At 37.4% G+C, this 16,695-nt stretch overlaps 1 protein-coding gene, 1 long non-coding RNA gene and 1 pseudogene across 2 annotated transcripts; 1 reads left to right on the top strand and 2 right to left on the bottom strand.

Moving 5' to 3' along the window:
* Nucleotides 1-410: 410 nt before the first annotated feature.
* On the bottom strand, nucleotides 411-2,233 carry LOC108811013 (putative polyol transporter 1; annotated as a pseudogene).
* Nucleotides 2,234-9,021: 6,788 nt separating this feature from the next.
* Nucleotides 9,022-10,779, top strand: LOC108810891 (putative polyol transporter 1). The gene is made up of 3 exons (XM_018582963.1): nucleotides 9,022-9,148; nucleotides 9,223-9,569; nucleotides 9,718-10,779. Exons 1-3 carry the CDS (start codon nucleotides 9,022-9,024, stop codon nucleotides 10,777-10,779), a joined length of 1,536 nt encoding a protein of 511 aa, XP_018438465.1.
* Nucleotides 10,780-13,865: 3,086 nt separating this feature from the next.
* On the bottom strand, nucleotides 13,866-16,695 carry LOC130496312 (uncharacterized). Its single transcript, XR_008935424.1, has 5 exons — nucleotides 16,505-16,695; nucleotides 15,786-16,253; nucleotides 15,541-15,693; nucleotides 14,142-15,462; nucleotides 13,866-14,053 (listed from the first exon to the last, which is right to left on the bottom strand). It is a non-coding gene; the product is annotated as an uncharacterized LOC130496312 (long non-coding RNA).

The following is a 16,695-nucleotide window of genomic DNA, read 5'->3' as shown; positions in this document are numbered from 1 at the left end:
ATATAATCTGTAGCCATGTCATTGAAATTAGCTACGACCATTGTTCTCATGAATCCGTTACGAGCTGGCTGAAAATTGGCGACGATTCACAGTCAACGTTGGTGCTGTGATTTCATTCTAGCTACAAAAAAATTCAGTAACCATTTCACTGATTTCTTGTAGTTGCGTGATAGCTATATCTTTTTATATGTGCTTGTCGTTACAAAAAAAAATAGCAGCAGTTGGGTTTGAACTCACATTCTTAAGAAAATAAAATTTTGCTTAGTTAACAAGTTGAGCTAGATGAATACATTAAACTATTTACACATGTTAATTAGTTTTGTATTTAAATATGTGGCACATCCCCAATATTATTTTCATTTTAAGAAAAATTGACCCAATATTCACAACAACCTATTTCATTATTCTTATCAGTGTTCCTCAACCACTTCTTTATCTTCCTTCATGACATTCTTCTTCTTGTTTGCAGTGTAGCTCCCGAAAAGACTCTCCATCTCTTCCAAAGGCATACCTCGTGTCTCTGGAAGGAAAGTAAAGAAGAAGGCCCATGCAGCGGCAGCAACTCCAGCAAAGAGAAGGAATGCACCACCAATGGTTAGACCTTTAGAAAGCAATAGGAATGTCATTCCGATAATACCACTCATCAATCTATTCAACATCACTCCCAAACTTGCCCCTTTGAGCTCTTAGCCTCACAGGGAATATCTATGAGCAGTAGACCCACGTTACTGGTCCTGCACCTATTGAGAATGTTGCTACAAACGTCATTACCGTCGTAACCCTAAGCCCAATAGCCCACTTGATGGTCTGTCCTGGGTTTCTGTCGATGACAGTAAGACTAGTCCCAAGCGCGGTCAAGGAAAGAAACATTCCCCCCATACTCGTGAGTAACAAGGTGCGACGTCCAAACCGGTCGACCACGCAAGTCCCTACAACAATAAAGAGTGTTTTGACAACTCCAACAGCGACAGTTGCCAAGAGCTGGTCATTCTTGGATTTCAGTCCAGCCTTTAGGAAGATGGTCGGAGAGTAAAGGACGACCGCATCAATCCCGGAGGCTTGCTGAGAGAAATGGATACCAAGACATGCTATTAGGATATGTCGGACAGCAGGGGTTAGTCGGACAATAAGATCCTTCCACACACCTTTTCCTGCACTCTTCCTGTTGGGAACAACTATAACATCGTCTGTCATGTCCTCGGGAATTCCGGCAGCCCGTTTGATTTCATTGAGCCTAGAGATGGCTTCTTCTTTGGTGTTTGAGGTTTTGTCAAGAACTTTAAAAGCATCCCCAAGACGACCCTCGAGGACGAGCCATCTCGGAGACTCAGGCATCGCCAACACTCCAATGGCTAGGCACACCGCGGGAATCGCTCCGATACCTAACATGAGCCTCCATCCAAGATGTTTTGGAAGCTTGGAGAAAAAGTAGTTCGATACGTACCCCAAAAGTATACCAATGTTGATAAATATCTGCATACAACACAACATATCAGCATTTAATTTCATTTACAGTGTGCAGTTTATCATATTTAAAATTAGAAAGTTTTAAAGTAGTGTAGCTATTGGTTTTAAAAAATATATAATATTAATAATATTAATAATAATAATAATAATAATAATAATAATAATAATAATAATAATAATAATAATAATAATAATAATAGAAAGGTCAAATTTTAGACCTCAGGGAAAGAGCTGAGAAAACCACGAGAAGAAGCAGGAGCAACTTCAGCAGTGTAAACATGCGCAATCATCATAGCATAACCGACACCAATACCAGCTACAAAACGGCCAACCATAATGAAAGGATAATTTGTGGCAAACCCCATGAGAAGGGCACCACAAAAGAAGAAGGCTCCTGCCAACACTATGGTGTATCGTCTCCCGATCCAATCAGAAGTTCTACCCGCGGCGCCTGAACCTACCAGAGAGTAGATGTTTAAAATTCCCATAAGGATCTCAAGCTGTACGTCGGACAGTTTCAAATCATCTTTTATAAAAATCGCAGCTCTACTCATCACTCCAATGTCTGCAACATCCATAGATATGTAAGGACGGTTACAGAAACCTACTATGACATGGATTGTTAGAATTAAATTGTACCGTAACCAAGGATGATTGAAGTCATGGAGGCTAAGATTGCACAAGCAAAAGCAAACCGGCTTCTATTCCCCCTTGGTGGCTCTATTTCTTCACTGACAACACCTTTTTCTAGTCCAGAGGAATTCATTGTCTTCGCGATGATTGCAAGACAATGAAATTATTTAATAGAAGAGAGTATAAATCTGGCAGATGAACTTTGTTTCTTGTGGATGATGGAACATTGGGAGGATGAAAGGGTTTAAATAAACATGGAATGCTCACAACAGAAACTAATTAATATCGACCGTTTTTTTTTTTTGTCAGCAACAAAAACAGACTCAAATAGACTCTGTTAACCAAACTGGTGGCTCCGCATCCATATGAACGACAAAAAACGGTTGTTTCCTTGCACTGCGTGCTAAACTGTCCGCCTTTATATTTTGTGTTCGTGGTATATGAACGAGCTTTGAACTGTTGAAACTTCTCTTCAAAACTTTAATGTCTTCTAGATAACTTGCAAAGGCTGGCCACTCCTCTGGTTCCGAAACCATCTTCACCAACTGAGAACAATCCGTTGCAAACATGACTGAAAATTGTCTTAAATTCCTCATGCATTCCATTGCCCAAATGAGGGCTTCCAGCTCTGAATGTAGGGCCGAGTTAGCCGCTCTTGTATTTCTTGCTCCCATAAGTCCATCAAACCCTTCTAGAGTGTTGTACCATCCTTGGCCTGAAAATCTGTCCTGCTCTTTCCATGAGCCATCCGTAAAACACCATCTACCTGGTATGTTTGGTAAGATCGGTTCTGATAACCTATTTCGATTTATATCCTGAATCAAACTAGTTTGTGCTTCATCCCATAGCAATGCCTCCTTTTCTGCAAGTTTAAGAGTATCTATAGGATCAATATCCAAATTACTAAAAACTTTATTATTTCGTGCTTTCCATATATACCATAAGATCCACGCAAACTGATGGTCATCCCACCCTGACGGAATCCTCCAGAATAAATAATCCATATTTGTAAACAAAGACTTTGTCGGAAAAATATCCGGGTTGGATGGAATTTTCGACAAAGCCCAAATCTGAATTGCCGGAGGGCACTCAAAAAACAGATGGTTTATTGATTCCTCCTGTTCCCCACATCTGTCACAAAATGTATCCCCCTTCAAACCTCTTGCCATTAGATTTTTCTTAACCGATATACATCCAGAAACTAGCTGCCATAAGAAATGCTTCATCTTTGGTGGTCACTTTATTTTCCAGCAGTTAGCCTTTAACGGAATCATCGAAGGGCCATGTTCTTGTACTTTTTGACCTCTATCCGGATAAACCCGCTCCACTTGATATCCCGATTTGACTGTGTGCCTCCCATTCAATGTAAAATGCCAGCCGGCCCGATCCTCTAGCCCAGATCGACTCAGTGGCAAACTCTCAATAAGTTTCGCATCGTGTGGTTCCACCAGTGTCCTTATAGCCTGTATATTTCAGGTTCTCGATGTTGCATCAATAAGAGCATCCACCGTTAGATCCGGATAAAGAGTATGATTATTTTTATTTGCTGGTCTCGGGCGGGTGGATGGGAGCCACGGATCATTCCATACCGAGATGGATGATCCTGTTCCCACCCTTTTGATTAGTCATTTGCTAACCAGAGATCTAGCAGAGATAATACTATGCCATCCATAAGACGCCGAGTATGACCTAATTGGTTTCAAGGGCGAAGCATTCCTGAAATACCTCCCCTTGAAAACTCGAGAAAACAAAGTATTTGGTTTCTCTATTAAACGCCATAGTTGTTTCCCCAACATAGCCGTGTTAAAGTCCATGAAATCCTTAAAACCCAAACCTCCTTCCTCTTTGGGTTTACACACTTTGTCCCATGATTGCCAGTGCATCCCCCTCGTATTACCCGATGGACTCCACCAAAATTGAGCAACTGCACTTGTGAGTTTCTTAATAATTGTTTTCGGAATACGAAAACATGACATTACATGATTTGGTAAGGCCGTTACCACTGATTTTATCATCACCTCCATCCCTCTCTTCGTGAAAAATTTAAAAGTCCATCCATTTATTCTGCTGTTTAAACGCTCTTGGACAAATCCAAACACCTGTGTTTTTGGTCCTCCCAAATTCTCCGGAATACCCAAATATGATCCCATGCCACCCAGATTTTGTATTCCTAAACAATCCCGAAGTTCCTGCCTGATAGACTCCTCAATTTTATGACCAAATTGAATTGATGATTTCTCAAAATTAATCTCCTGCCCTGCTACCACTTCATATTCCTTCAAAATTCTCAGAATTGTCTGACATTCCTCCTTTTGTGCTCTGCAGAAAAACAGACTATCGTCTGCGAAGAGTAAATGAGAGATTGGTGGGCATGCCCGCACAACCTTTACACCCGTCAATAACTTCCCCCTTTCCGCCTTGTTAATATTTGCTACAAGAGCTTCTGTACACATAATAAACAAATAGGGAGATAAGGGATCCCCTTGCCGAAGTCCTCTTTGTGGGATTATATTTCCTTTCGGTTGTCCATTCAAGAGTACTCTATACTGTACAGAGGAAATACAACCCATCATTAATTCGACCCAATGAGTGTCAAAGCCCATCTTAGTAAGAAGTGCCTGAATAAAACTCCATTCAATTCTATCATATGCTTTACTCATATCCGTTTTGATAGCCATAAATTTGCCCTGACATGATTTATTTGTTCTTAGACCATGAAACATCTCCTGAGCAATAAGAATATTATCTGAAATCAAACGTCCAGGTACAAATGCCGATTGAGTTTCCGATATCAATGCCGGCAGGCATGACTTTAACCTTTGACATAAGACCTTCGAGATTATCTTATATCCAACATTACAAAGACTGATAGGTCTAAGTTCTGTCATCCTAGTCGGTCTCTCTTTCTTAGGAATCAGGCATGTATTTGTAACATTTAGCCTTGAATCCAGTTCCCCGGTGGTCAAAAACGTATTGACCATATCCAGTAAGTCCTTCTTAATTATATGCCAAGAGTGTTGGAAAAAAAAGAGCTGTCATTCCATCTGGTCCAGGAGCTTTCTCTGGGTGCATCAGAAATAAAGCTTGCCTAATTTCCTCCTCGGTAGCCAACCGAATTAATCGTGCATTCATCTGTGGCGTGATTGTAGGCTTGATTTCCTCCAGGAAACCCTCAAACTCCGTAGGGAAACTTGTTTCAAACAACTCCGTAAAGTAGTCCACTGCTACCTTCTCTACCCCTTGTTCCTCTATTATCCAATTTCCATCATTATCATAGAGTCCCACGATTCTATTGCGAGTTCGGCATTGCTTTGTAAGAGCATGATAGAAGGCCGTGCTTCTATCTCCTGCTATATTCCACATATTGCGGCTCTTTTGATGCCAATATTCCTCTTCATCCTTATAAGCCTCTTGTAATTTCCTTGACACCTCTATAATATCTTCTTGGGTTCTATTATCATCCGTTTGTACCTCCTCTAGCGCCTTTTGAAGCTCACCTATTTTCTACTTCCCGTAAGGTGGATTATTCTTTCGCCATGTAGAGATTTCATGACGACAATTAATTATTTTTGATACAAAATCCTCCGACCTATCCCGGCCCGCCCCGGTTCTTTTCTCTCCAGCCTCTCCCGATTGTTTCTAAAAGACCTTCGTGGCCTATCCATCTTTTATCAAACCGAAACTGTCCCCTCCTTTTCTTAATTTTGTTTTCCATATATGCCACCACTGGCCTATGGTCCGATCCCACCATCTTTAAGTTTTCTGTATAAGAACACGGGAAAAGTGTGTGCCAATCTTCATTCGCTAATGCTCGATCTAATCGGCATTTAACCATCTTTTTATTCCTTCTCCCTTGCCAAGACATTTTATTTCCTTTGGCTGGAAATTCCAATAGTCCGGTATTCCTAATCATATTATTAAAAGATAAAAACGAGTCTGCACTCCTCAAATTGCCCCCTTCTTTTTCATGATTTCCGGTTATCTCATTCAAATCTCCTATAACAAACCACGGGTCATCTCTTGCCAAGCCATATCTAGTCAATCTCTCCCATACTTGATCCCTCAGTTTCTGAACCGGATCACCGTATACAAATGTCATGAAAACCTTTTTCCCCATAAGAACCGCTTCCACATCAATCATTCGATTACTTGTATATAGTATCTTAAGCTGATGTTCATTATTATAATAAAGAGCTAGTCCACCACTTGTACCAACAGGATCCACCGTCACCAAATTATCATAACCAAAATGAGATTGAAACCCCTTAAGAAACATGAAGTCTTGTTTCGTTTCCGATAGAAATAGAAATTCTGGTTTATGGATTTGCCATATTTCCCGTAAGTAACTTATCGTACATTTACTTCCCGCACCTCTACAATTCCAGCTGAGAACCCTCATTTAAAAAAATTGATTTTACTCTTCCGAGCGAGAGGCCGGGTGTAAGGAAACCCATTAAAATTTCTAATATCCATCTGTAACCTGTTATATAAACTTCGAAACCACACCAAAATATTGATCCATTAAACACACAATCCAAAACATGTCTTTTACTCCAATCACAAGCCCTTTTACGAGAAGTCCAGCTTATGTCATTGGGGAACATCACCCAAGAATTAGTGTATATTATCAGTACTACCACTATAAAAGTCCAAAATTGAAGTTCGTTGCTTCTTCTCCTTTCATCTTTCCGATTGTGCCTTGCCATTTGTATTACCAGAGACAACCATAACCATATCCGTACATCTATAGTCACTACAAGGTTTGAAGAGACCCAGTACAACCATTGATGTCCCAACCAACAGCAAACCATAATAAGCCACACTATATACCAGAAGACCCAATCAAATGACTCTCTGTGAAATATCGATTGTGTCGTTTGGAACACCCAGATCGAGATCCACACCGTTTGAATCGAAACTTTCCTTAACAAACCAGTTATCCCCAAATCCTCCTCCATTGCGAATCTCCGAAGATTCGTTTGTGATCTGAGATTCTCTTCCTCGAGAACGTCATCACCCTTTCGCCTCGCAGCAATCTCATCTATCCCCCCGATCCCCGGATCCCAGCCGCACACCGCCGTCGCAACCACCGAATCCATCGAAACCCTAACTCGCCATTCTTGTCGCACTATTTTTTAGAGCGTTTTTTATATCCTATTTAATATCGACCGTTAAAAGCAAATATTTAGTTATTGATTACCTGTTATGGTCAAACAAGATTTCAGAGATAAAAATTAGACTAGAAGATGTCAAGAGTCATTTTTTTGCTCTTATCTACAAGTTTTGTCCTAAATTGGTTGTTTACAGTAAGAAAGGATTTAACAAGATTTGTCTCTTTTTGTTTGTTTGTTTTTTCTATCTATCCTAACGTTGAACAGAAATGAATACGATTAATATAAATCTAAAGATTGTAATATATATATTTTTAGTAATGAGAAAAGATTATGAGAGACATATATATATATATATATATATATATATTAAAAATTCTTTTAAAGTGTTTTAAACTATATAAATCTAAAATTGAATAATATGATATGTTAATAAAAATTCAGAATCACAATATAGATAATATGATCTTCTTTACTAATATTTTTCTCTAAGCTTGACTCGTTTTTAACTTTTATCTCATTTATGATTTTCAGAGTTTTCTTTCATTCTATTCAACTTATCTGTGAGCCATTTTTATCATTTTACAGGGTTTTGTATCACTCTTTTGGGTTATTATTTTGTTATGCATGTCTCTAGATTTGGAAGGTTAATGATCAATATTGTTTATTACATTTACTTATGTTTTTTTGCGATTCGTTGATTTCTATTTTGGTGGTGGATTTGGTTCTATAGAGATCATTTAGTTTTGTGGTTCTAGGGATATGACCAATCGTGCTATTTTAAGGAGTTCTGAATTTTATATCTTCTTCCATATCCGACTAAATATATTATGATTATCTGGCAGCATTTAAGTAACTGCTTAATCCATTGTTTTAGTGTTATGGTTATTTATGCATGCTGATTTTTTTATCGAAATAAATAGACTCATACTGAATCTGTAAATCACATTAGTACCTTTGCATCTATGTGAACGACAAAAGACAGTTGTTTCCTAACACTTCGTGCTAAACGATCCGTCTTCAAGTTCTGTGTTCGTGGTACATGAATGATCTCCGAGCTGAGAAAACTTTCTTGTAGGGTCGTGATGTCTTCCAAATGACTTGCAAAGGTAGAGAAACAAGCAGAACAAAATAATAACCAAAAAGGGTGATACAAAACCCCATAAATGATAAAAATGGCTCACTGATAAGTTTAATAGAATGAAACAAAACTCTAAAAATCATAAATGAGATAAAAGAGTTAAAAACGAGTCAAGCTCAGAGAAGAACATTAGTAAAAAGCATATTATATTATATTGTGATTATGAATTTTTATTAACATATCATATTTATTCATTTTATATTTATATAGTTTAAAACTCTTTAAAATAATTATATATATATATATATCATAATCTTTTCTCATTACTAAAAATATATATATAGTACAATCTTAAGATTTATATTAATCGTATTCATTTCTGTTCAACGTTAGGATAGATAGAAAAAACAAACAAACAAAAAGAGACAAATCTTGTTAAATCCTTTCTTAGTGTAAACAACCAATTTAGGAAAAAACTTGTAGATAAGAGCAAACTTCTAATCTAATTTTTATCCCTGAAATCTTGTTTAACCATAACAGGTAATCAAGTAACTAAGTATTTGCTTTTAACAGTCGATATTGGTTAGTTTCTGTTGTGAGCATTACATGTTTATTTAAACCCTTTCATCCTCCCAATGTTCCATCATCCATAAGAAACAAAGTTCATCTGCCAGTTTCATACTCTCTTCTATTAACTAATTTCATTGTCTTGCAACCATCGCCAAGACAATGAATTCCTCTGGAATAGAAAAAGGTGTTGTCAGTGAAGAAATAGAGCCACCAAGGGGGAATAGAAGCCGTTTTGCTTTTGCTTGTGCAATCTTAGCCTCCATGACTTCAATCATCCTTGGTTATGGTACAATTTAATTCTAACAATCCATGTCATAGTAGGTTTCTGTAACCGTCCTTACATATCTATGGATGTTGCAGATATTGGAGTGATGAGTGGAGCTGCGATTTTTATAAAAGACGATTTGAAACTGTCCGACGTACAGCTTGAGATCCTTATGGGAATTTTAAACATCTACTCTCTGGTAGGTTCAGGCGCCGCGGGTAGAACTTCTGATTGGATCGGGAGACGATACACCATAGTTTTGGCAGGAGCCTTCTTCTTTTGTGGTGCCCTTCTCATGGGGTTTGCCACAAATTATCCTTTCATTATGGTTGGCCGTTTTGTAGCTGGTATTGGTGTCGGTTATGCTATGATGATTGCGCCAGTTTACACCGCTGAAGTTGCTCCTGCTTCTTCTCGTGGTTTTCTCAGCTCTTTCCCTGAGGTCCAAAATTTGATCTATCTATTATTATTATTATTATATTATTTTTTTGAAACCAATAGCTACCCTACTTTGAAGCTTTCTAATTTTAAATATGATAAACTGCACATTGTAAATTAAATTTAATGCTGTTACATTGTGTTGTATGCAGATATTTATCAACATTGGTATACTTTTGGGGTACGTATCGAACTACTTTTTCTCCAAGCTTCCAGAACATCTTGGATGGAGGCTCATGTTAGGTATCGGAGCGATTCCCGCGGTGTGCCTAGCCATTGGAGTGTTGGCGATGCCTGAGTCTCCGAGATGGCTCGTCCTCCAGGGTCGTCTTGGGGATGCTTTTAAAGTTCTTGACAAAACCTCAAACACCAGAGAAGAAGCCATCTCTAGGCTCAATGACATCAAACGGGCTGCCGGAATTCCTGAGGACATGACAGACGATGTTATAGTTGTTCCCAACAGGAAGACTGCAGGAAAAGGTGTGTGGAAGGATCTTATTGTCCGCCCAACCCCTGCTGTCCGACATATCCTAATTGCATGTCTTGGTATCCATTTCTCTCAGCAAGCCTCCGGGATTGATGCGGTTGTCCTTTACTCTCCGACCATCTTCCTAAAAGCTGGACTGAAATCCAAGAATGACCAGCTCTTGGCAACTGTCGCCGTTGGAGTTGTCAAAACACTCTTTATCGTTGTAGGGACTTGCGTGGTCGACCGGTTTGGACGTCGTGCCTTGTTTCTCACGAGTATGGGGGGAATGTTTCTTTCCTTGACCGCGCTTGGGACTAGTCTTACAGTCATCGACAGAAACCCAGGACAGACCATCAAGTGGGCTATTGGGCTTAGCGTCACGATGGTAATGACGTTTGTTGCAACATTCTCAATAGGTGCAGGACCAGTGACGTGGGTCTACTGCTCAGAGATATTCCCTGTGAGGCTAAGAGCTCAAGGGGCAAGTTTGGGAGTGATGTTGAATAGATTGATGAGTGGTATTATCGGAATGACATTCCTATCGCTTTCTAAAGGTTTAACCATTGGTGGTGCCTTCCTTCTCTTTGCTGGAGTTGCTGCCGCTGCATGGGCCTTCTTCTTTACTTTCCTTCCAGAGACACGAGGTATGCCTTTGGAAGAGATGGAGAGTCTTTTTGGGAGCTACACTGCAAACAAGAAGAAGAATTTTACGAAGGAAGGTAAAGAAGTGGTTGAGGAACAATGATAAGAAATGAAATATGTTGTTGTGAATATTGGGTCAATTTTTCTTAAAATGAAAATAATTTTGGGGATGTGCCGAATATTTAAATACAAAAAATAATTAACATGTGTAAATACTTTAATGTATTCATCTAGCTCAACTTGTTAACTAAGCACAATTTTATTTTCGTAAGAATGTGAGTTCAACCCCAACTGCTGCTATTTTTTTTTGTAACGACAAGCACATATACAAAGATATAGCCGTGCTGCTAGGCGAAGCGGTGGAGTGCCGCACCCTAGATGGCGAGAGTCCAGTAGCCGATCACGCAACTACAAGAAATCAGTGAAATGGTTACTGAATTTTTAGTATCTAGAATGAAATCACAGCACCAACTTTGACTGTGAATCGTCGCCAATTTGTAGCCAGCTCGCAACGAATTTATGAGAACAATGGTCGTAGTTAATTGCAATGACATGGCTACATATTTTATTCAAATGCTGGATTTGAATATATAAACGAACAAAGCTTTATTTTTTTAATATACAAAATAAATAATTTTAAATATTATATTATAATAAGTCTGAAATTATCAAACATAAATGACGATTTTAAACTTCTAGTACACACACAGGAAGCTAAGCTTATAAGTACTGAAAAATAAAAACATAACAAATGATCAAGCTGTGGCAAGAAGCATCAAACTTTTTGTTTGTTTGTTGGTGGCTATATTTTGATTCTCTGCTTGTTGGTTATGGGAGGCTCAGATGGAACAGAGTATGTAGCAGCCACTTCAGTTGGTGATGTTTCTGTTTGGGGATTCTGAGATGTATTAGGCGGTTGCTTAGCTTCTGGTATTGGTGGTACTGTGACACATCTAGCTTCGACTAAATCAGTCAGTTTCTTGCTCATCACGATGAAAGCTCTGGTCAAATTGATCAAAATTCGCTGCAAAAGAGCATGAAAAGGGAAAACAATGACTGGTAGATCAATGGGATCATAATTCTGTATTTGTGTTGTTCCAATTCCAAACAATTTACCTTTATATGGGTTGTCTATCTTCAAAAAACCAGATAAAAATGAGACCAAATTACTAAACAAGAACAAGTGAGCATATGAGTCATGTAGTGCCATTACAAAATAAATAGTTACTCTATTATTTACTAGTAAGTATAAAAACTAAAGCAACAAAGCTAGAAACAAAATTATAAAACAATACCAAGTAAAAAAAACTGATCTCCCATACGTGGTCTGATTGAATTTTATGATTTGAAAATCAATCTTCGTGGTCAATGTTGGAGAAGTGTGGTGAAATAACAATGACTCACTTCTGTAGCAATTTTCGTTCCACCTTTAACTACAAATGTGCCAGCATTTTTATTGTCAACTAGGATCGGACCCGCGCGCCCGTGCGAGTGTTTTCCTTAATTATATATGTTTTAAACATTTTAAAATGGCTATATTTTCATGTTTTAAATATGCATGCGATTTTGGTCCGAACCGATCAAGCCAAACTGAACCAAATCGAATTTTTCAGTTTTCGGTTCGATTATGGTCTTGATTTCGGTTTTATTCGGAATGGTTTTTAAAATTGGTTCAGTTATCGGTCCGGTTCGGTTTTTTATTTTATTTTGTGAAAAATATAGGATTATCAAAAATAACCAAAAATATCCGAAAATCGAACCAAATTTAAATGGAAAACCCGAATAAAACCAAATTTAATCGAAATGACCAAACATATCAAATTTATTTTTGGAAAACTATACTGAATTTAACCAAAAAATAAAAAAAATTGTTATTTTCGGAAACAAAAGTGAAAACTGAAAATAAATGATAACAGAACCGAATCAAAATTTAACTTGATTAATCTCAGAATCAATTTTCAAAATGTTGTTTAACAAAAAACCGACGGTTCGATTCTGTTCGGTTTCAGAAAACCGAACTTGCAAGGATAGTTTTAAACATGAAATCGAACGTCCACAAATTGTTTGTTCATATTTAGCTACAGTAACTATTTTCCAATGAGATGGTTGTTTTTTTCAACTGTGTGTGTTCATTGCTCTTTCTTTGACAAATAAAACACTAAAATGCAGCATATTTGAGTTTTAAATATACCTTTTATTACATTAAATCTAGATATGGTTATTTAAATTTGAAATTTTTATATAAAGATCAAATTTTATTTTTATTATATTCGAAAATATATTATTTAGAACTATTATATATGATTTAAAGCAATATTATTTGAAAACATAATGATAATTTTTTTTACTTGATTGATATATTTTTAGTTATGATGGTAGCGTAGAAATAAGTAAAGTTTTTGGAATGTTATTGAGTTTAAGAAAATAAAAAATTATCTCCCTTTCGTATTTTGTGCGCCGATGACATCTAATGATTAATTATAACATCTTTAACTTAGAATTTTATTTAAAGCGGTTTAATATTTTATGAATTTAATTAAACAAAATAAGTATGAAGAACTGGATAGATAATTTGATAAATGTTTGATAAACCATACGATTGTTCATAACAAATAAACAAAACCCGAGTAAACAGAACATTACATGAAAACCAAACTTAAATTTGAAACAGCTCCTTCATAATGTAATTCACTCTTAATCATTATATATATTAGATAAAATTATGTGGTTATAGTTTTATACAATTGTTTTTAGTGTAGTGGAAGGAACACATAATCAATTTGCGTTTGATTATGCATAGGAACACAAACCGTGGCATGTTGATTTTGAATAACGTGACTTTATGTTAGTCAGTTTTGCAGGAATTGATTCTGGTTAAGTCTGTCCATGTAATTTCGATGGTTTTGTAAAGTTATAAATGCAAGGGTTATAATTAGGCCTGGGCGTTCGGTACACCGATCGGGTTCGGTTCGGTTATTATGGATTTTGGTTATTCGGATGAAAGCATAAAAGTCCCATTCGGTATTTTTACATTTTCAGTATGGTATCTGTTCGGAACCCATCGGGTTCAGACCGGTTTGGAGCAGCTGTACAAGAACCATGTAAATCCGAAATATAAACTGATCATGTTCGATTTCAGTTATTTTGTAACCAAAGTAACCAAAGAAGACATTTAAAAACCGAAAATAACTTAATAACTTATAAATCCGAAACCAAACACACATAAGTTTGAACACACCAAAACACTTAACGTCCATAACGAAATCAATTGCATAAAAAGTACTAAAGAAACAAATTCAAAATGCTCAAATTCCAAACATAAAAGACAATCTTCTTGTAGAACTCTTACTCCAAGACTGTTGATGCATCTCCATTCTCTGCAAAATAAAAGAAAAATTGTTCATTCAGAGAGTAAAAGTGATTCATTCATGTAAATAGTAAGAGAGTAAGAGTGATCAGTGTTACCTCTTTCGAGCTTGTCATCCTCCTCAAGATCTTCAAGAATTTGTGCATGTGAAGGCATTCTTGACTCCATCTTCAGATCTTGTTTCATCCACTGTTCTGAGCACATTAAAACTTCAACCATAAAGTGAGTAAGACAACTCCTATGTGGTGAAAGCATCCTCCCACTAGTGCTGAAAGCACTCTCCGAAGCAACTGAAGAAACCTGCATTGCCAAAACATCTCGAGCAATCCGCTTGTAGCCAGCACAATCATCCACTGTCTCCATTCTTTCAATAGACTTCTCTGGAGAATACTGTGATGTTTTGTTAGGCTGAGACGATTAGTCATCTGGATCAGTACCACCTCCTAATCTTGTACTGTATTCCTTAAACAAACTTCTCAAGACAGTGAGTAAGGAGTCGTACATCTCCTTATAGTAGACAGTGTCATGTCCATACAATTCCTCAAAACACAACTTCACAAACTCTACTTCTTGCTTGGATCAAAGACAATAGCAACCATCAGCATCTTGTTCAAATTCTTGAGACCATCCCAATACTTCTCGAATTTTTTCAACATTTCTGTTGCCTTGGACTTCAACTCTGGATCATAGCTGTTGACGAGTGCAATCAGATTTGTTGCAATGGTGACCACCTCTTCATAACACTTGTGGGAGTTAAGAGAAGTTGAAGCTTATACCACCAAGGTTGAGTTGTAAAAGATCACAAGAAACATGCACAATTTCTCAACTGCATTCAATCCATATTCTCAGGAGGACCAATCCTTTTAGCACCAGCTTCAATCTCACAGAAATAGTCGTTGTACAGCTTGTCTTCTGCCACCATCTTGTTGAATGCCACCTTGAACTTCAGAGCTGTTGTCAACATCAGGTATGTTGAATTCCACCTTGTCTTGACATCCAAAGGCAAGCTTCCTCTTGATATCTTACCCGAGTCAACCTTAAGCTCAAAAGAACTCAACCTGTTTGTATGTGATCTAACATACGAGATAGCATTTCTGATAGCAGCCACGTTCTGATCTATTTCAGCCATTCCATCCCTCACAATCAGGTTTATTATATGAGCGCTACATCTCATATGCAAGAACTCACCATCTAATGCAAATGCACTCTGAAACTTCCTTAATACTGATGTATACACAATTGCATTGTCAACGGTAATACAAAAGATCCTCTCAATTCCCCATTCAGCCAAGCAATCTAGTAAAACAGAAGTTATAGTCTGACCTTTTTGATCCGTGATATGTTTGAACCCTATGATCAGCTTCTTCAGTCGCCAGAAAGCATCAATATAATGCACCGTAATCACCATGTAACTAGCACCTACAAAACATAAAGACAGAAAGAATGTGAAACCCATATACATTAACTTGTAAATCAAGTATGTTTCTAATGTATTACCTGTGATTTGGGAAACCCATGTCTGTAGTGATGGACACACGTTGTTTGTTGCATAAGAACCATCTCATCAGTGCCGCTTTCTTCTCCACATACGACTTAATTTATGTCTTTGGTTAAAGTCCTTCTTGAATGAGGATTGTATCCTAGCTTTGCCTACAAACAAATAAAACATAAACATAAGCTTATATGAAACTAATAACAACAAACACTTACAGTAAGATGAATAGCACTTAAGAACAACAAACCTTTTTACAGAAATGCTTCCATGCAGGACTATCGACAAACGCTAAAGGCAGTTGGGCCATCACGACCATCTCATTCGTTGCTTCTCTAAACACAGCTTCAGTAAGTTTACCCACCCTCAGCTTCCCATCCTCAGAGACATTTTCTTGTTTGTTTTTCTGAACTGCTAACCAAGCTTGATGGTTCTTGCAAACCTCAAGATGCTTCCTCAGGTCCGTGGTCCCCGGTGAGGTGAGACACGAGAATTTTTTCTGACAGTAGTTGCATAGACACTGGTCTCTGTCCTCCTTAGTTCTTGTGTAATGTTCCCACACATCTGATCTTGTAGGAAGGATCCGCTTAACCTTAGATGGTTGAGAAATCGCAGCACTTGACTGTTTCCTTTTGTCTCTGCTACTGTCGGGAGTTGGACACTCTGCCTCATCTTCTTTGCTACGGGTTTCTTGATCAAGTGATGGTGATGGATCCATCTGCTTCAACAGAAACAACATATCAGATCACAAGTCCAAACCAATATCTATTTCAATTCTGAAATACAAACAGAAAAAGACAGAAGATGTACTTAAATCCTAAACAAGTTTCTAACTGAAATCGAAATATAAAGAAGTTAAATAAGATAGACAACTAAACATAACTTTTTCAAGCAATAAAACAAAAAATTTTACATAGATTTAGACGAAGAAGAACTAAGAAGAAAGGAGAAAACCCTGCAATTGATTACTTGAAAGCTCAGATGAAGCCGAATAGAGAGAATCTAGATGATTTATATAGGCCAGATTGAACATTGCAGTCATTACGGTGTGTAATCAAAGAGACTTTTAGGAATTTGAAGAAATTCCTAAATGTATAGGAAGATAATGTATAGGAAGATCTAGAAACGGTGAATGAGGAAGAAATTTGAAGAAATGAAGC

The sequence above is a fragment of the Raphanus sativus genome, chromosome 6 (assembly GCF_000801105.2).
Source record: "Raphanus sativus cultivar WK10039 chromosome 6, ASM80110v3, whole genome shotgun sequence".
Taxonomy (NCBI): Eukaryota; Viridiplantae; Streptophyta; class Magnoliopsida; order Brassicales; family Brassicaceae; genus Raphanus; species Raphanus sativus.
The sequence above is the reverse complement of the archived record's forward strand: the minus strand, read 5'-3'. Positions and strand labels throughout refer to the sequence as shown.

What these genes read in the sequence shown, in the direction of transcription:
- LOC108810891 (XM_018582963.1), top strand. Translation starts at nt 9,022, where the DNA reads ATGAATTCCTCTGGAATAGAAAAAGGTGTTGTCAGTGAAGAAATAGAG. An exon ending in TTCAATCATCCTTGGTTATG is followed by an intron (nt 9,149 to 9,222) that starts GTACAATTTAAT and finishes TGGATGTTGCAG; the next exon opens with ATATTGGAGTGATGAGTGGA. An exon ending in TTCTCAGCTCTTTCCCTGAG is followed by an intron (nt 9,570 to 9,717) that starts GTCCAAAATTTG and finishes TGTTGTATGCAG; the next exon opens with ATATTTATCAACATTGGTAT.